The 18,487-nt window shown below is 36.2% G+C and overlaps 1 protein-coding gene across 3 annotated transcripts in view; it reads left to right on the top strand.

Moving 5' to 3' along the window:
- PPP4R4 (protein phosphatase 4 regulatory subunit 4) overlaps positions 1–18,487 on the top strand; it is a 103,655-nt gene that overhangs the window by 31,836 nt on the left and 53,332 nt on the right. For all 3 annotated transcript variants that reach the window (XM_032345148.1, XM_032345143.1, XM_032345146.1), the window contains exon 3: positions 4,446–4,548. In XM_032345148.1, coding sequence (XP_032201039.1) covers positions 4,446–4,548 — 103 coding nt within the window. The remainder of the gene's footprint in view (positions 1–4,445; positions 4,549–18,487) is intronic.

Here is an 18,487-nt window from a genome sequence, read left to right on the forward strand (position 1 = left end):
TGGACTTGGAGATTTCTTTAAGGAGTTTGACAAAAATTCAATGTCCTTAATGGTTATAGGACTATTCAAATGATCTATTTTGAATTGGGTTAGTTATGATGGTTTGTGTTTTTTTTGAGGGAGTGGCCCATTTGGTCTAAGTTCTCAAATTTATATATGTCAAATTATTTGTAGCACTCTCTTATTATCCTTTTGGTGTCTGTAGGGTTTGTAGTGATACGCTGTTTCAATTCTGACAGTGGTAATTTGTGTTTTCTCTCATTTTAATTTGCCAGTCTTCCTAGAATGTAGTCCATTTTATTGACCCTTTATTCCCCCTTTTATCCCCTTGGGAGAGAGAGGGAATGAATAGGAGGAAGGGGCAAAGGGAAAGAGAGAATCTTAAGCTCAGCATGGAGCCTGATGCAGGGCTGGATCTCATGACCCTGAGATCATGACCTGAGCTGAAATCAAGAGTCTGATGCTTACTTAACTGAATGAGCCACCTTGGGTGCCCCAATTTTATTGATCATTTAAAAGAATGAGGTCTTTATTTATTTTCTGTATCATTTTTGATATTTATGTATTACTTTCTTCCATTTACTATTTCCTTCTGTTTGAATTGTGATTCCTTTGTTCTTCTAGGTTCTCATGGTTGGAAGTTAGATGATTATTTTAGGTTTTTCCTCTTTTCTAATATATACATTTTGTATTATAAATTTCCCTCTCTGCACTGCTTTCACTGTGTCCCACACATTTTAATATGTGGTACTTTCATTTTCCTTCTGGTCGATGTATTTTTTTATTTTCCTGGACTCCTTTGACCCATGCGTGTTGTAGAAGTGTGGTAGTTTCCAAGAGTTTTAGATTTTTAAGTTATCTATTATTGATTTCTAGTTAGATTCGGTTGTGGTCAGAGAAAATTATGTATGATTTCAATTTTTTTAAAAGATTTTATTTGAGAGAGAGAGAGAGAGAGAGACAGAGAGAGCATAAGCAGGGGAAGAAACAAAGGGAGAGGGAGAAGCAGACTCCCCTCTGAGCCCGCCACGCCACCGGGATGGATCCCAGGACCCTGAGATCATGACCTGAGCTGAAGGCAGATGCTTAACCAGCTGAGCCATTCAAGGGCCTCTGATTTCAAGTTTTAAATATTTGTTGAGGATTGTGTTATGGCTCAGGATGTGGTCTTTTTAGACATACATCCTTTGGGCACTTGAATGTGTAATCTGTTGTTGGACAGAGTGTCCTCTAAATATCAGTTAGGTCTTGTTGGCTGATGCTGTTGTTGAGTTCTCCTGTGTCCTTGATAATTTTCTGTCTCCTTGTCCCATGGTTGTTGAAAGAGGGTTGTGGAAATGTCCATCTACCTGTGTAATGTGTTTATTTCTCTCTTCAGTTATGTAGACTTTTGTTTCCCGTATTTGGCATACACATGTTTAGGATTGCTATGTCTTCCTGGTGGATGGTCTCTGTTAACACAGTGTTAATATCTCTGGTGATTTTCTTTCCTCTGAAGTTTCCTTTATCTGGTACTAATCTAGAGACTCCTGCTTTCTGCTTTGTGTTTCTGCCCTTTATTTTCAACGTGCTGCTATTATTCTACTGGAGATTAGTTTCTTGTAAGCTGCATTTAGTTGAGTCATGTTTTTAAGTCCACTCTGCCAATTCCTGCCCTTTAATTGATGAGTTTAAACTACTACATCTTATGTAATTATTGATATTTTGGGCTAATCTGCCATTTAGTTTTTGTTTTCTGTTTTTATGTTTCCTCAGTGCAATGTTTGGTATTCACATCTATTAGATTTCTAATAGCATATTGTTTTTTGCCTAATTGCAAAATTAGTGGATAAAACCCACCAATGTTCTGTTCAATATTACATATTCCTGGCATTAGTTCATCTAATGAGTCATCCATTCATCCATCCGTTCAAGAGACACTGAACCTCTGCTCTGGGCAGGAATTGTCTTACGAAGCATTACTTTCTCAGATATTTCTTTTCTATCCCAGTTCTTTGGTGGCATGTTTCCTCTGGCTGCCGTGGGAAATCACCACTACCTGGATAGCCTAAAATGACAGAAATTTATTCTCTCACTGTTCTGGAGGCCAGAAGTCTGAAATCAGTATCACCAAGTGGAAATGAAGGTGTCAGCGGGTCTCTAAGGGGGAATCTGTTCTTTGTCTCTTCTGGTTTCTGGTGGTGGTTGCCATTCCCTGACTTTGGCGGCTGCGCTCCCATCTCTGCTCTGCAATCAGATTCCCTTCTTCTGTCTGGTCTGCCACCTTCTCTAAGTGTCTTTTTTAAGGACACTTGTTCTTGGGTTTATAGCCTACTTGGATTATCCAGGATGATCTCTTGGTTTTGAGATCCTTTGTCAAATTAATGTAACATTCCCAGGTTCCGGGATTAGGATGCAGACATATCTTATGGAGGGGCTGCCATGTGACCTGCTAGAAGGGTAGTTGATCTTTGAACAACGTGGGTTTGATGGCTTATATGCACAACAGGTTGGCTTATATGCATTTTTTTTTTTCAGTAAATGCAGTGCATACATGTATTTTTTCTTATGGAGTTATTCGTAACATTTTATTTTCTCTATTTGTAAGATTATAGTATATGATATGTATACAAAATATTTATTAATCTACTATGTTATCAGTTAGGAGTCCCATCAGCAATAGTTACCTTTTGGGGGAGTTGAAAGTTACATGCAGATTTTTGACTGCGTGGTGGGACAGCACCCCTAGCCCCATATTGTTCAAGGGTCACCTGTAGTATATGCAACTTTAATTTCCCCTTTTTTATCTTCTTCCCATCATGGCATGGGTCTCCTCTTTTACTCTTTTCTCATTTCCTTTTTGGGTTTGTCTTTTCAAGTATTCACTTTGACAGTGTCAAGGATGTGAAAAGATTGTACTGACCTATATTTCATTGCCATGTTGCAACAGAGGGAAAAGCCTTTCTTCACAATGGGGCAGCTCCATTTAGCATCAGGATATGATTCTTCGCTCCCCCCACAAATTTTATTTAAATTCTAATTAGTCAACATACAGTGTAATATTGGTTTCAGGAGTAGAATTTAGTAATTCATTACTTACATATAACTCCCAATGCTCATCATAACAAGTATCCTCCTTGATACCCATCCTCCATCAGCCCTCAGTTTGTTCACTATGGCTAAGAGTCTCTTATGGATTCCTTCCCTCTTTCTCTCTTTTTTCCCCTTCTCTTTTGTTTATCTCATATGAGTGAAATCATATGGCATTTTCTTAGGATATGCTTCTTATTAACAGATGTTATTAAACTCTGACGCCAGTAAATGTAATACCTTATGAAATTCTTTAAGAAAACATGTTAAGGTCTTATGTACAGATAATCACAAAAGTTATATTTGAGGTGGTAAATAAAAATAATTTTAATTAAAATCAATATCATGGTGTCGGAATTAACATTTAAATTGGTATTGCAGTCAATTGGTATAGCATTTCCATCTCCAGTGGTGCCACATTGATTAGCATCTTTCTAATGTATGTTTCAAGTATGTGCATAGGTTGCTTAGTTAATGTTTTCGAAGACTTTTCTGTGTGGAAATAGTTTTTCAGAAGAATTTGAACACCTTTTCCAGGGTAGTTGGGCCCCTACCATGTCACCGAGATTATTTTGGGAAAGTCTTACTGACCTAATGAAATAATGTTATATCCAAAGGTACCACGTAAATATACCTCACTGAACTTTGGGGATAATGAACAGTCTTTAAGAAGTTTCTGGCAACATTTAGAGTCCAGCTAGTCCAACAGTGGTTTCACTGTACCAGAAGAAAGTTGCACGATTCTGTGGTAGTCGATTTTGTTGCTGTCCCTGCTGTTGTTAATGGTTATTAATATTTTATCATAGTGAACTTTTACAACATCCATACTTTTTTAAAATAAAATACAGCAGGGGCGCCTGGGTGGCTCAGTGGGTTAAAACCTCTGCCTTCGGCTCAGGTCATGATCCCAGGGCCCGGGATCAAGTCCCACAATGGGCTCTCTGCCCCGCGGGGAACCTGCTTTCTCCTCTCTCTCTCTGCCTGCCTCTCTGCCTACTTGTGATCTCTGTCAAATAAATAAATAAAATATTAAAAAAAATAAAATACAGCAAACTGGCAGATCATAGGAAAAAATAAGGTAGTGTTTTAAGGAAGTATTTGAAAACTGCCTCGAGACTTTTAGACTTAAGACACATATGTAGAGTCTTGTTTTAGCATAAGCATAATTAATATCTTCATGCATTTGTTACAAGACTTACTTAATGAAGTTTCAGGTCTGGTTTTATTTTTATATCTAAATGTGTGTTTAAAGTTTAAAACTTTGTCAGATGTCTGAGCATGTATCATTAAAAGCAGATTAATCCCTGCTTTTTATAGTTGTAAACTAGGCACTTGGCTTGTAATTACAAATTTTGAATTTGTGTTTTCTTTGTAAGTGCTGGCCAAGATATCCAAGGAACAAGTGTGATCGCAAATCTTCCATTTCTGATGCGACAGAATCCTGCTGAGACACTTCGGAGAGTCTTGCCGAAAGTTAGAGTAAGTTGGTGCAAAATAAGGTTTGAATTTACCATTATTCCAGTCACACATTGTCATTATTAAGAGGAGATTTCAGAGTTTTGAATGGCTGATCTTTTGTTCTAATTGTGGCATGGAGGAAGTATTACGGTACACATTTTGAATTATATTGAAAATATTTAGGAAAACTAAATGAAAATGGGAAAATCCAGATCTTAAGTTGTATTTAGTCATTTTCCCAGTAGAGACATTTTATTTATTCTATTTATTTTTTTAAAAGATTTATTTATTTTAGAGAGAGAGTGCATGCACCCATGGGGGTGGGAAGAGAGAGGAGGGGCAGAGGGAGAAGGAGAGAGTCTCAAGCAGACTCTTTGCCAGGTGTGGAGCCGGATGCTGGGCTTGATCAGATGACTGAGATCATGACCTGATCCTAAATCAAAAGTTGGACACTTCATTGACTGCACCACCCAGGTGCCCCAAGAAGTTTTATTTAATAAAGTTAGCTTTTCAGTAGCTCAAAAAAAAAAAACCAAAAACAAACCAAAACTTCATTAGTCTTATGAAATCATAGCTATCTTATTTGGTATTCTGTTGACTTAAATTTATATTAATAGCAGTTCTACAACACGGATAATGAAATTTAACTAATATTCCTAATAACCACCTTCCGGTGACTTCCAAAGAATCACCAAATAAAGATTGAATTGCGGCCATCACAGTTTTAGTTTTATATTCACTTATTGCTTCCTAAATTCCCTCCGAATTAGTTTGCCTGCTTTAAACAAAAATCTTTGATTTATTTGAACATTCTTTTCGCTGATATTTAATATTTATTGATTATTAATATATAATATTACATATTTGATACATAGTATTTGTTATTTATGTCTGTGGCTGTGTACAAAGTATTTTTCTTATTTGTACCTGAATGAGCAACACGGATAACAGCCTACGTGTCCTCAGGGAACGTACCCACTATTTAGGGTCAGGGAGGTTATAGACTAATGGGGACTATGTTTGCTGATAGTGAATTTTATATACTTTGCATTGGCTTTCTGATTGGTTATAGGTTCATAATTTTTTATTAATTTATGTGTTTAAAATACTGTAGTTAGTTTGTTCTTGAGTTTCATTTTTAGCCATACGCATCATGGTTCTGGTTGCTGTGATTTAGGTCAGGGATATAGCACATTATTTCTACAAGATGCCCACATTTCTATGCAGGCATTATCAATTTCTTTTTACTGGTTACGATAGTAAATTGAGAAAATGTTTCTTTTGGCTTTGCATGTGATTCGAAAGTGAATCAGTTTTTCATAGCTATTTTTCCCAGAATCATGCTGTATTTTCAATGGCATTAAGTGTCCCCCATCCAGGTTTAATTTCACATTCAATTTCAGTGATAGCAGCTGACCTAAGCTTCTTGGCATGACTACTGGAAGTGCCTGTTAATTGATAGTAGAAGGGAACAAGTGGCTAGGCCCCCTTGACTAAGAAATTATTGTAGGTAAGTGAATTTGATTTAAAGCTAAAAATACCGAGCCTGCTATACAGTCTGCAGAGCAGGCTCAATCCAGTTCATGGACAGTCTATTGAGCATCCATAGTTTCTTAAAGCAAGAATAAAAAATGAAGGTTGGCCTTTAGAGGTTTCAAAATTATTTTGAAAAAATCCTTTTGTTAATGAGTTCATAGTAAAGTCAAGTATAACTCCTAAAAAATCTTGATTTCATGGGAATGTGTAAAGAATATTATACACTCATATATATAGCATATTTATACAAAGAATCAAATGTATTTGCTGAAACTATATAACTGAGTTATAGAAGATAAGATTTTAATCAGCTTTTAAGATAATTAAAGTTAATCCATAATATAGGAGGTTAACTAAATAAATGGATATAAAGAAAATGTATATTGATGAATATGTACTAAGAAAGCCTTTATTTATGCTGACAGTTTTCATTCCTTTCTTCAATCAACAAACAGCCATTTATTTAGGATTCTCATTTATCCTGTTTTGTCCTAAAAAAGATACCAAAAGAGTAGAAGACATCCCAGATTAGAGTCTATGTCAGGGCGGCCTAAAGACTATGGAAAACAATTAAAGAACAGTCATAGGAGAATATTTAATTGTGTGATTGTGACTTTGTGTAAAAATAGTGAAGAATTAAGTATATTTGAAAGACTTTATGATAGTAGTAATAATGACTTATAGAAGGTTTAATATATATTATGGGCAGCTAAACATTTAAGCAACTCCATTTCAAATTGTAAAACCTATATTTCATGCAAATCATTTTTTAAAAAAATATTTATCTATTTGACAGAGAGCAAAGGAGAGAATACAAGCCGGGGGGATGGATGGGAGAGAGAGACAAACAGGCTTCCCGCTAAGCAGGGAGCCCTATGCAGGGCTGGATCCTGGGGCCCTGGACTCATTACCTGAGCCGATGGCAGATGCTTAATGACTGAGCCACCCAGGTGCCCCTGTGTAAATCATTTTTAAATTATCATATTCAGATACTGTCCAGATTTACTGGTACTCATAATTAGCACCTTCTTCAGTTCTGCCTTGCTTCTGTGAATGGTTATTCAAGTGATAAAACTGTGACAAAAATCACACTTAGCCACTTTATTCTCTTTTGCTATGGCCATGATTCCTTAGTCGATTTTATAAAAGAAAAAGAGCAGTCCCAAAGTGAGCATTTAGTAATAATGGCATTCTCATTCATTTGTGAATGTTGACTGAGCCCAGGCACTGTTGTAAGCAGTGGGAAGATAGAGGTGAACCAAACAGAACTTGCCCTCAAAGAGCGTCCTGTCCAGAGTGGGGGAAACAGACATAAAACACCTAAGTGACTTGAAGAACAGCATAAAGGGACAGGCTTATCTGCCCTGCATTGGGAAGTCAAAGAAAGCCTCTTTCAGAGCTGAAAATCAAAGGCATAAGAGGAAGCAGCCATTTGAAGAGTCAGGAAGGAATGGTCCAGGCAGACGAGGTAGCAGAGAGCCCTAGGTTGGAACCGGAAGACACGTGTGGTTGGAATGCAGCGGGCATGGGCAGGGTGTGACTTGAAAAGAGGTTAGAGAGATCCTCAGTGACAGAGCACGCAGGAGGCGTTCTTTCTTAGGACAGTGGAAACCCTTTGAGCAGAGTAGTGGCTTATTTCGTTTACATTTTACGAGCTGATCATTTTGATAATTGTGTGGCAAGTGGCTTGGAGCGGGAGAATTAGGAAAATACAGCGCTTGTCCTTGTGATATGTGAGGGTGGCTTGGATTAGGCCAGCTAGCTGGGACAGAGGGGAGTAGTGGCTATATTAGAGACACAGTTACTGAGGCGAAATGCACACAACTTTCTATGAATTGGTTGTGGGAGGTGGGAGATACCATCTGGATTTCTGGGTTGAGCATCTGTACGGTTCTGCAGGTTCTGAGTGTCTTGGCTGGTTGCTTATTAAATCCATGGGAACAGTAGTTTGCATACTTACTAATCTGTGGATGATTTACTTTTAGATAATTTAAAGATACAAACAATCGATATTCTATGTGTAAGAAGCTAATCATTCCTGAGATGGTTGGCACATTCACAAGAGGAAGATAAGAAGCTTTTAGAACTCATCTTTAGCTTATTTTCACCTTAAAGAGCATCAGACACAGTGATGAGGAAGCTCTTATAAAATTTCACGGGTGATATTTTTTGTTGTTGTTGTAATTACATTTGCATTTCATCCTTAAAATAATATATTAACTGAACAACTTTTTAAAAAAAGATTTTATTTATGTATTCGATAGAGAGAGAGAGAGCACAAGTAGGCAGAGCAACAGGGAGTGGGAGAGGGAGAAGCAGGCTCTCTGCTGAGCAGGGAGCCCAATGCAGGGCTTAATCCCAGGACCCTGCAATCATGACCTGAGCCGAAGGCAGACGCTTAACCCGCTGAGCCACCCCGGTGTTCCTGAATAATGGCTTTTAATATGGGTTGCTATTTTCACTGTTTTAGAGGTAAAGGAATTTAAGATTAAAAAATGGCAGAAACAGGGCGCCTGGGTGGCTCAGCTGGTTAAAGCCTCTGCCTTCGGCTCAGGTCATGATCCCAGGGTCCTGGGATCGAGCCCCGCATCAGGTTCTCAACTCAGCGGGGAGCCTGCTTCTCCCTCTCTCTCTGCCTGCCTCTCTGCCTACTTGTGATCTCTGTCAAATAAATAAAAAAAATCTTTTTTAAAAAATGGCAGAAACAGAGTCAGGACTAGAATTGAGCTAATCCATAGTATTTCTGTAATTTACTTTGTAAATTATATCTGAAGTGTACAATGAATGATAATTCTACCAGGTCACTCATCTCAAGGTTAAGTTTAAATAAGAATCCAGGAAGGAAGTATTTTGACCTCCAATTTAAATTTCCTAGATTAGAGAACGTTTAAATATAGTTGTTATAATGTATTCATGTTCTACGAGTTAATCATAGGGTAGCTTTTGTAAAGAAATTTTTTTCCTGTGGTCTTTATTAAAATAGTCTGAGTTCTTTACCACAGTATAATATGAGACTGACGCGCTGCCTAGTGCGCTAAGAAGGCACTTTCCACAGTATAATAAATTGGGATCTTAGATGTTAGATTTCAATATTGGACTTGAACTTCTGCTTACTTAGAAGTGAAAGAATTTGACTTTCAAGTTAAATTTCTAAAATACTATGGTCTTTTATAAAATTTGAAGTGGTAGTGATATAATCATACCATGTAACATTCATGATTCCTTTTTTTTAAAAAAAGATTTTATTTATCTATTTGATAGACATTGAGAGAGGGAATATAAACAGAGGGAGTGGGAGAGGGAGAAACAGATTTCCTGCTGAGCAGGGAGCCCGATGCAGGGCTCTATCCCAGGACCCTGGCATCATGACCTGAGACGAGGGCAGACGTTGAACGACTGAGCCACCCAGGTGCTCCAGTGACTCCTTTTTTTTTTTTTTTTTTTTTTAATTCCAGTGACTCCTTTTATAATGAATTATGAAAAATGTCTCTGCCTGTTGAGTTATTGAATTCTTTTAATTGTTTTTCCACTTATTTTGGGAACCCCAAATTTACGGTATAAAATTATATATTAGAAAATGTGCCATGTCAGGAACAGATAAAAGTAAATACAGCTAACATTTCTTGAGGTCTTACTATGTGTCAGGAACTATACTCTCTGGAACACTTTGTGCATTTTTATTTTTTGAATGCTCACAGCAGTTCTATAAGGGTCAGTCGAGAGAGGAAGAAGAAACTTAGTTGAATAATTTGCCAGAGGTCACAAAACTGGCAAGTGGCATAATCAGGTTTGAACAGGAAGTCTGGCTTCCAAGTCTTCCCTCTTAACTATTACACAACCTCCTCATTAGCTGATCATGACTGCAGCAGATCTATAATGTGTAATTTTACTTCTCAAGCCTTAGCCATCTCTCATCTGGTTACACAGCAGCTTCCTTGCTGGACCTGTCCTTTTTACAGGTCCAGCAAGATCCAGCAAGGACCTGTATTTATATTTAAATAAAATTTTATTTATTTAAATAATAAATATTATTATTATTATATTATTATAATAAATTATAAATAAATTTTATTTATGTAGGGACAATATATAATTTTTTGACAAAATTGTGTATAGAGTGTACAACATAACAATTTAATATATTTATACAATGTGAAATGATTATTGCAGTCAAGTTAATTAATACATCCATCATCTCACATAGTTATCTTTTTTTCTTCGGAGAGATCTTTTAAAATCATCAATAATTCTTCTTGCATGAAAATTAAGTGATGTGGCAAGCAGAATACAACCTCCCAAAGAGATCAGGGGCCTATAAATATTCCCTTAATTAGGAAAAGAATTTCTGCAGATGTAGTGAAGGGTCTGGAGATAGGAAGATTATCCTGGATTGTCTGGGTAGGTCCTAATGTCATCACATGCATCCTTACAAGGGGAAAGCGGCAGTAGATGTGACACAGGGTAGGAGAAGGCCATGTGAAGAGGAGGCAGAGAGGGGAGTGATGTGACCACAAGACAAAGAATGCCCGAAACCACTAGAAGCTGGAAGAGGCAAGGGATGGATTCTACCCTAGGGCCTCCCGAAGGAGCATGGCTTTGCCAACATTTTGCATTTTGATTTTGGCTAAAAAATACTGATATAAGACTTATGGCCTTCAGAACCATGAAAAAAATACATTTCTGTTGTTTTGAGCCACTCAGTTTATTGTAATTTATTATAGCAGTCACAAGAAACTAATAAAAGTGACTTCCCATTTCAGGTAGAATAAAACTTATTATGTCCTTAAAGGACTTGGTCAAGCTTTCTGAACTCATCCCCTACCATTCTCTTCTCTTTCTTCCTTAATGGTTGTATCCTTAAGGGTCTCATTTATCCCAGTCTCCCCAGAACCTAAACAGTGCTTGGCAAACAATAAGCACTCAACAATGATTTAAAAATGAGCATTGTTAGAACTTAATATTTTAAGACAGTAAGCATCTGTCTGAAAGTCCAGTGACACACTGGCCTGATCCACTGATAGCATTCTTGGATGAAAAGTCAAAACAGTTATCAGTACAGTGATATGATGGTGATTTACAGTCCCAGGGAGACCTTTTTTGGGAAGTAGGAGAAATATGCATAATAAGGAAAGAATGAGAGAGACATAAGATGAAATTTAGTCATTTGAGATTAGCAGATGTGGTCTACCAAACTGATTCAGAAAAAATTTGTTCATTTTACTTTTATTAATTTTACATGGCATTATTTTCATTAATGGAAATAATAGAAAAATATCATAAGTTTCTGCTAATGTGATTATTTTTTTAGAATATTTTGTATCTACTGAATGTAGGTAGATTTTTTTTTAAAGATTTCATTTTCAGATTTTTGAGGAAAACCTTTACTGTGTAAATATAGATAAATATAAATTTAAAAACTTAGCTTTACTTACTATTAAAGTCTTATTTCAAGTGGCACAGAGGTGTGGATAACCAATAATATAAGGAACACTTTCTGTGTTAGGTACTGTGCTTACTGCTTTATCACGCCCTTTTAAACATCTCGTCACAACTCTACCTGATGTATTTATTCTCATTTCATAATTGATAAGATCCAGGCTTAAAAAATTCATTGTTTGACTATGAATATTTTGTTGGGAGTTTTCTAAGAAGCATGAGATTATATAACTTACTTGAAGAGTATACGAAGGAGAGAATAAAATACTAAAAGGGTGGCAAAGACCCCAGAAAAATGTGTGTTAACCAAATCCGAAGAGACACCAAATTGTGGGGGGAAGAAGGGGGATAAAAAGAAGTTCAAAAAAAATAAATTAAAAAAAAAAAAAAAAGAAAAGTTCACCAAGAAAAAGAGAAATAGTTTTAACTAAAAGCATTTTTAAAAAGATTTTATTTTTTCATATGAGAGAGATAACAAGTAGGCAGAGAGGCAGGCAGAGGGAGGGGGGAAGCAGGTTCCCTGCTGAGCAGAGAGCCCAATGCCGGTCCTCCATCCAAGGACCCTGAGACCGTGACCTGAGCCAAAGGCAGAGGCTTAACCCACTGAGCCACCCAGGTGCTCTTAACTAAAAGTATTAAAGAGCATAAACAGATGATACAAATTGATTTTTTTCTTTGATTTGCAGCTTAAAAGTAAAAGTACTTGTCTTCCTCACAGAAGGTGATATTTTCTGAGATAAGTTAAAAGTTACATCCTGAGAAAAGCAAAAGGATTTTGTGGAAGCAACACATTTATACATAATAAACAGAACATGGTGTTCCAGACACCCTACCAGTCCTAAAAAGTGCACAGTGTAGAAGTGTCTTGACAGGCTAAACATTTAGTGACACTCTAATGTAAAGGAAGAAAATGAAATAATGCCTCTAATGTAAGATAATGGAAAACAACCATTAGGGTTAGAATTGACCTTACTAGGAGGCTTTTTTGGGCTAGGAAGCATAAAATTATATAACATTTTTTTTTTTCTAGTTCACTTAAAAAAAAAGAAAGAAAAAGGAAGAGAGAGGCAGTATTAACTAAAGAAGTTAGGGAATATGAACAGACTATACAAAGCACTCTTTCTTCTGGGGTTTATGGTTCAAAAATAAAAGTACATTGACCCACACTCATTTTGAAAATAATGTTTATGTTGTGTTTTTTTTTTATCTATTTGTGCTTAAGGATAAAATAGATTAATATCATTCATTATTTTACAGTATTTAAATTCAGTGGAAACATTTACTGAGTGTATCGTTTTCTGGGCATATATAAAATGTTATATTAGCTAATATTCCTCATAAACCTAAAAATATTGCCTTTCAGTAAATTCTGTTAGAGACATGAGTTTCTTTTTCATTTGTTATTTTTACCTTGCTTACCATAAAAATGAACTAGAACTTTTAAAATTCTTAATTAGGAAATTCTTCATTTCTATGATAGTGGGACCACTGTTACTACTTGAATATTGTTTCTATTTAAGGCATTTGAGTAGTATTTAGGATCATTTATAGAAATTTTTATTTACAATCCTTGCAAAAGTATAAAACCTAGAAAATATTTGCAGATTATACTGTAATACGGATCCCTAATGTTTGATTAAAACTTTATGGATTAACTAACCTTTTGGCAGTGGTGAACTAAATATCCTAGAAATTTCTCAAATTAGAATATCTAGAAGTTCTAGATAAAATACAGCAAGCATTCTTTTAAATGTTTAGTTAAGCCTTTTAGGGAGGAAGGACTATTCAGGGCTCAAAAACAAAGCAATCAGTTCCACTTCTACCTAAGGTATGGAAATGTGCAAGAAAACATTACTCCTGTGCTAATAACAAGAAAAAATAGGAGAGCACATCAAATGGCTTTGAGACAATGTCAGGTGATCTAATATATGTGGAATTGGAGTCTCAGAATGAGGAAAGAGAGAACAGAGAAGAACTATTTGAAGAAATAATGGCCAAGGCTTTTCTGAAGTTAATGAACAAGAACAACCCAAAGATCCAAAAGCCCAGAGGATCTGAAGCTTATACACACACACACACACACACACACACACACCACACACACTTCTAGGTATATCATGATCAAACTGCTGAATATAAAAAGAAAAGAGAGACAATCTTGGGAACAGCCAGAGATAAAAGAAACATTACAAACAGAGGAATAAATGTGAGAGGAAAGCAGACTTCTGGTCAGAAATAACGCAGAGTAAAGGGCAGTGGAATGTTAGAAGTACTAAAAGCAAGAAAAAAATGTCAACAAGAAATCTGCACCCAGTGAAAATATCTTCCAAGGATGAAACTAAAATGCTATTTTCTTTAGTCAAACAGAAATTGAAAGGGTTCTTTGTACCAGACTTATTCTACAAGAAATGCTAAGGGAGATTTTCAGGTAGAAGTAGCGTGATAAGAGATGGACATTGAATTTACCTGAAGAAATAAAAAGCACCAGAAATGGTAAAAATTTGGGTAAATGTAAATGAAGTAACAATGCAATGCAAATTCTTCAGAAAATAGAGGAAGTCAGAGTAAGTCATTCTGTGAGGTGGACATTACCCTGATACCCAAATGAGACATAGACATTACAAAACCAAAAAGCTGTAGATGCATATCCTTCATGAGTTTACATGAAACATCTGAAAAACAGCAAATCAAATTCAACAACATAAAAAAAGATAATATATCATGACCAGTTTTAGTTTAGCTCAGGAATTTAGAATTGGTTCAAAATTAAAAAATGAATCGATGTGAGTTTTTATATCAACAAACTAAAAAGAAAAAAAAAATACACCACCATTCAATCATCTCAGTAGATTTAAGAAAAGCATTTGATAAAAATCTGTCATTCCTGAAAAACAAAACAAAACAAACCCAGCAAACTAGGAATAGAGAGGGGTTTTCTCTGAAAAATGTATAGGCAAGGGTGAAAAGACTGAATTCACTTAAGGGTAAAAGACTGAATTCTTTCCCCTAAGATCAGGAATAAGCCAAGAGTGTCCACTCTTATTGCCTTGTTCAGTGTTACACTGGACATATGTAGTATGGCAACAAAATTAATAAAAGGCAATTACATTGCAGAGAAAAAAATAACATTTAAAAAAATAACATTTAAAAAAAAAATAACATTATCTATGATGGAATCTACAAAAGAAAAACAATCGAACTAAATAAGTATAGAAAGGTTGGAGGATACCAGATCAATATACAAATCAATTGTATTTCTACACAAGCAGCAAACAACTGGACACTGAAGTTTTTGTAAATTACCACAGTTGCATTAAAATACATAATACCTGAGGATCAATTGGATAAATGATATGTAAGACCTGTATACAGAAAACGGTAGAACATTGCTGAGAGAAATAATATAAGGACTAAGTGAATCGAAACACCATCTTCTTGGATCAGAAGATTCCATATTGTTAAGATGTCAGTTATTCCCATATCAATCTATATATTTAATGTAAGATAATAGAAATTCCAACAGGCTATGTTTTGTTTTTATTTATTTGTTTTTGGTTGGAAATGACAAGCCAATACTAAGATGCATATGAAAATACACAGATCAAAAATAGCCAAAACAACTTTGAAAAAGAGAAGCAAAGTTGGAGGACTTTTTGCTGTCTTATTTTGAGATACAATATTTATCTACAGCAGTTAAGACCATGTGATAATTATATAAAGGTAAATCAGTGTGATACATACAGAGGAAAAATAAATCCCATGTACACATTGCCAGTGGATTTCAGTACAGGTGCAAAGGCAGTTCAGTGTAGAGAGTCTTTTCAAGAAATGGTACTAGGTTAATTGGGGAAAAAGTCCCCACCATGTACCTCACACCATGTACAAAAATTTAATTCAAAATAGACTGTAAAACTAAATCTTAAACACTAAAGTTGCAAAAAACTTATAGAAGAAAACAAAATCTTTGTGACCTTGTTTCAGTCAGAGGTTTTTTACATATGACACTAAAAGCATGATCCATAGAAGAAAAAATTGGTATGTTTGACCTCATGAAAATTTTAAGCTTCTGCTCTTCAGAAGATACTGTTAACAGAATGAAAAGAGAAAACCTAGAATGGGAGAAAATACTCATGGATCCCATATCTGATGAAGGACATGTGTTCAGAATACATAAACTCCAAATTCAATAATAACAAGGGAAAACCCTGATTTTTAAAAAAATGGGCAAAAAAATTTGAACATATGCTTCATTAAAGAAGATTTATGGATGGCCAGTATGCATAAGAAAAGCCCCATTAGATACATGTAGATAAATCTGTACACTTGTTAGAATATTTGCACTGAAAAACCCTGACCGTTATCTTTTCAGACATTTTCTAATATGCTTCTGCCTAATGCTCTTCTTCTGTGACTTGAATTTCGCATTCATGGTATCTTCTATGTCTTTTACCTTCTTTTCCATTCTTTTCTCTTTGTGACTCAGTCCAATTGATTTATCCTGACCCATGGTTTAATTCACCAATTCATTTGTGTCTAATCTGATTTTGATTATTATACTTTTCAGGTCTAGAATTTCTAATTAGCTCTTTAAAAAATCTGCCACATCTCCTTGAACCACATATGTGTCAGATAACACCAATACCCAGAGCACTTTTTGGTGCATTTCTGTTTTCTGCTTCTGCTGGTTCTCATTCATATAATCTTATCTCTTGATGTGTTTGCATATTCTTGATTGTGTGTTTGATCTTGTATTTGATAAGTCGTTTGTAGAAATAGATTGAGCCCTAGGGTGATACCTTCCTCTGGAAAGGAATATGTTTTCTTCTGGGAGCTACTTACCTGCACTATCAATATAGTCTCAGTTAATCCAGTGACAGATAGTGTATGGTTTACAGCTGGGCTGCTCATCCTACAAAGACCAATCTGCTTCAGGATCATTCTTATCTATTCCCAGGGCTCTTACTGAGGCCTCCACAAGACTCAAAAAAGTCACTGAAACTCTTAGCCTCTCAGGAGCCTTTTCTCGAATTAGCAAGTGACCCTAGAGGATAACAGGCTCCAAATTACATGCATATCTTCCTGGAACACCATTGTCTCTTGGATCTTGGGTGGGTAATTATTCCAGTGATGGGTAATATAGTATGGGTAATTTTTAAAGTTTTGCATGGGTAGCCTTGTTAGTTTCCATATACCTTTATGCAGATGGATTTTGTATTTTGTCCAGTTTTTTACTAATTATCATCATCTGGAGAGGTGATTAGAATGATCTAGTCTGCCATTACGAAGTTCCCTTCACTTTTCTTCTTGGTTGAATCTTGAAATGATATTAACTAAAATGTTTCTGTTCATGTACCTGCATATACCCTTCCATCACGACCTGATATCACCTTTACCCCCATACAAAAAAAATTGATTGTTTTCCAGTGATGTGTTAGGAATAATCTTGCACTTTAAATATTCACCAAAACATTTGTGATCACTCTCATTTTTTAAACTTTGAGTTCTTCAATCCCTTTATTTTGTTGGGATGAAATTATGTTAAGAGTAGCAGATCTCCACTCTTAGTCTCATCTACAATCTTGTCTACGCCCAAGTCTTTAAATATTATCTATATACGTTGCATCTATTCTATATAAATTCTCTTATTTACAGCGACCTGTCAGAGCAACAGATCTGTATATGCAGTTTTCTGTTCCCAGTCTCTACTTGGATGCCTGAGAGGCCTCTCAGAGTTAACAAATCCAAAACTCAGCTTCTGCCACTTCCCCTCGCCACCCGGGGTTCCTCCAGTGTCCCCTGTCCTCATGTGTAACATTATTATCCCCCTGGTTTTCAAGGCGGAATTTTGGGAGTCGTCCTTGATACCATCGCTTCTTTTACTACTCGCTCCTGCGGTCCCGTTCCGTTAGGTCTTCGGTTTTCTGTGGAATCCACCCACCTCTCCAACCACACCAGCTCTGCCCTCGTCCAGACTATGCGGATTTGCTCGGACGAGGGTGACTGCTTCCCAAGGGATCCCTGCCTCCCACTTCCCTCCCATTCCACCGTAACTTACCGCTTTCTGACTCATTCTCTTCTTACGAGTCAGCATGCTATTTCGAAGCATTTAAGACTAAGAGTATTCTCTTGCTGAATGCATCCGAGGCCCTGCGTGGTTGGAGCTCCTTCTCCTTTACCCTCCTCAGCTCCTTCTCTCACTCTGCTCTAGGGACACTGATCTTTCAGTTTCTGAATCTGCCATGCTTCTTCTTACTTCTTAGTGCTTGCTTGCTAATTCTTGCTTGTCTACCTCTCTTTTCCCCAACTTTTGTCTAATTATCCTTTCTTTTCTTACAAGTCAGTTGTCACTTCTCAATGGTCCCCTCTCAGAAGAGATCAGGTCACCTGTTAGATGTTCTTATACCATCCGTGCTCCTTATCCTCAGCTCTTGTCACAGTTGTAACTACGGTGTTAACAGGCACACTGTTAGCCCTGCTCACTTCTGAGTCTCCAGCACCTGGCACAGTGCCTCGAAAGTCACTAAATATTTGTTGAATGTTTGTGAATATAAAGAAGCAAGAGGAGTCCTTCAAAGGTAGGGGCACAATGTTTGACTTTTCTCCAGTTTCTCAGAATACTTTGTATGATGCTTAATAAATAGCTGTGAATGAAATTAAAATCATATTGTTATCAGACTTAGATCTTCGTTGGGCTACTTCAAGAAGAATATTAGAAGGGACTAGATTAGGATAGACCGACAAGAGTGAAAACCCTATTTCCACTTGCTTATAGACATTTGCCACTTTCCAGTGCTGCTTCCCGCATCCAAGAAAACAACTTATAATTTTTCAAAATATATTTGACTAATTAAATATGGCTACAGTGGATGATTTGATATGGTTACTGACAGTACTATACCTAGCAAATAGATATTTCTTTGATAAGCACATCTTTTCTTTGCAGTGTTATATAGCTTTTTTTTTTTTTTTTTTTAAGATTGTATTTATT

The sequence above is a fragment of the Mustela erminea genome, chromosome 5 (genome assembly GCF_009829155.1).
Source record: "Mustela erminea isolate mMusErm1 chromosome 5, mMusErm1.Pri, whole genome shotgun sequence".
Taxonomy (NCBI): Eukaryota; Metazoa; Chordata; class Mammalia; order Carnivora; family Mustelidae; genus Mustela; species Mustela erminea.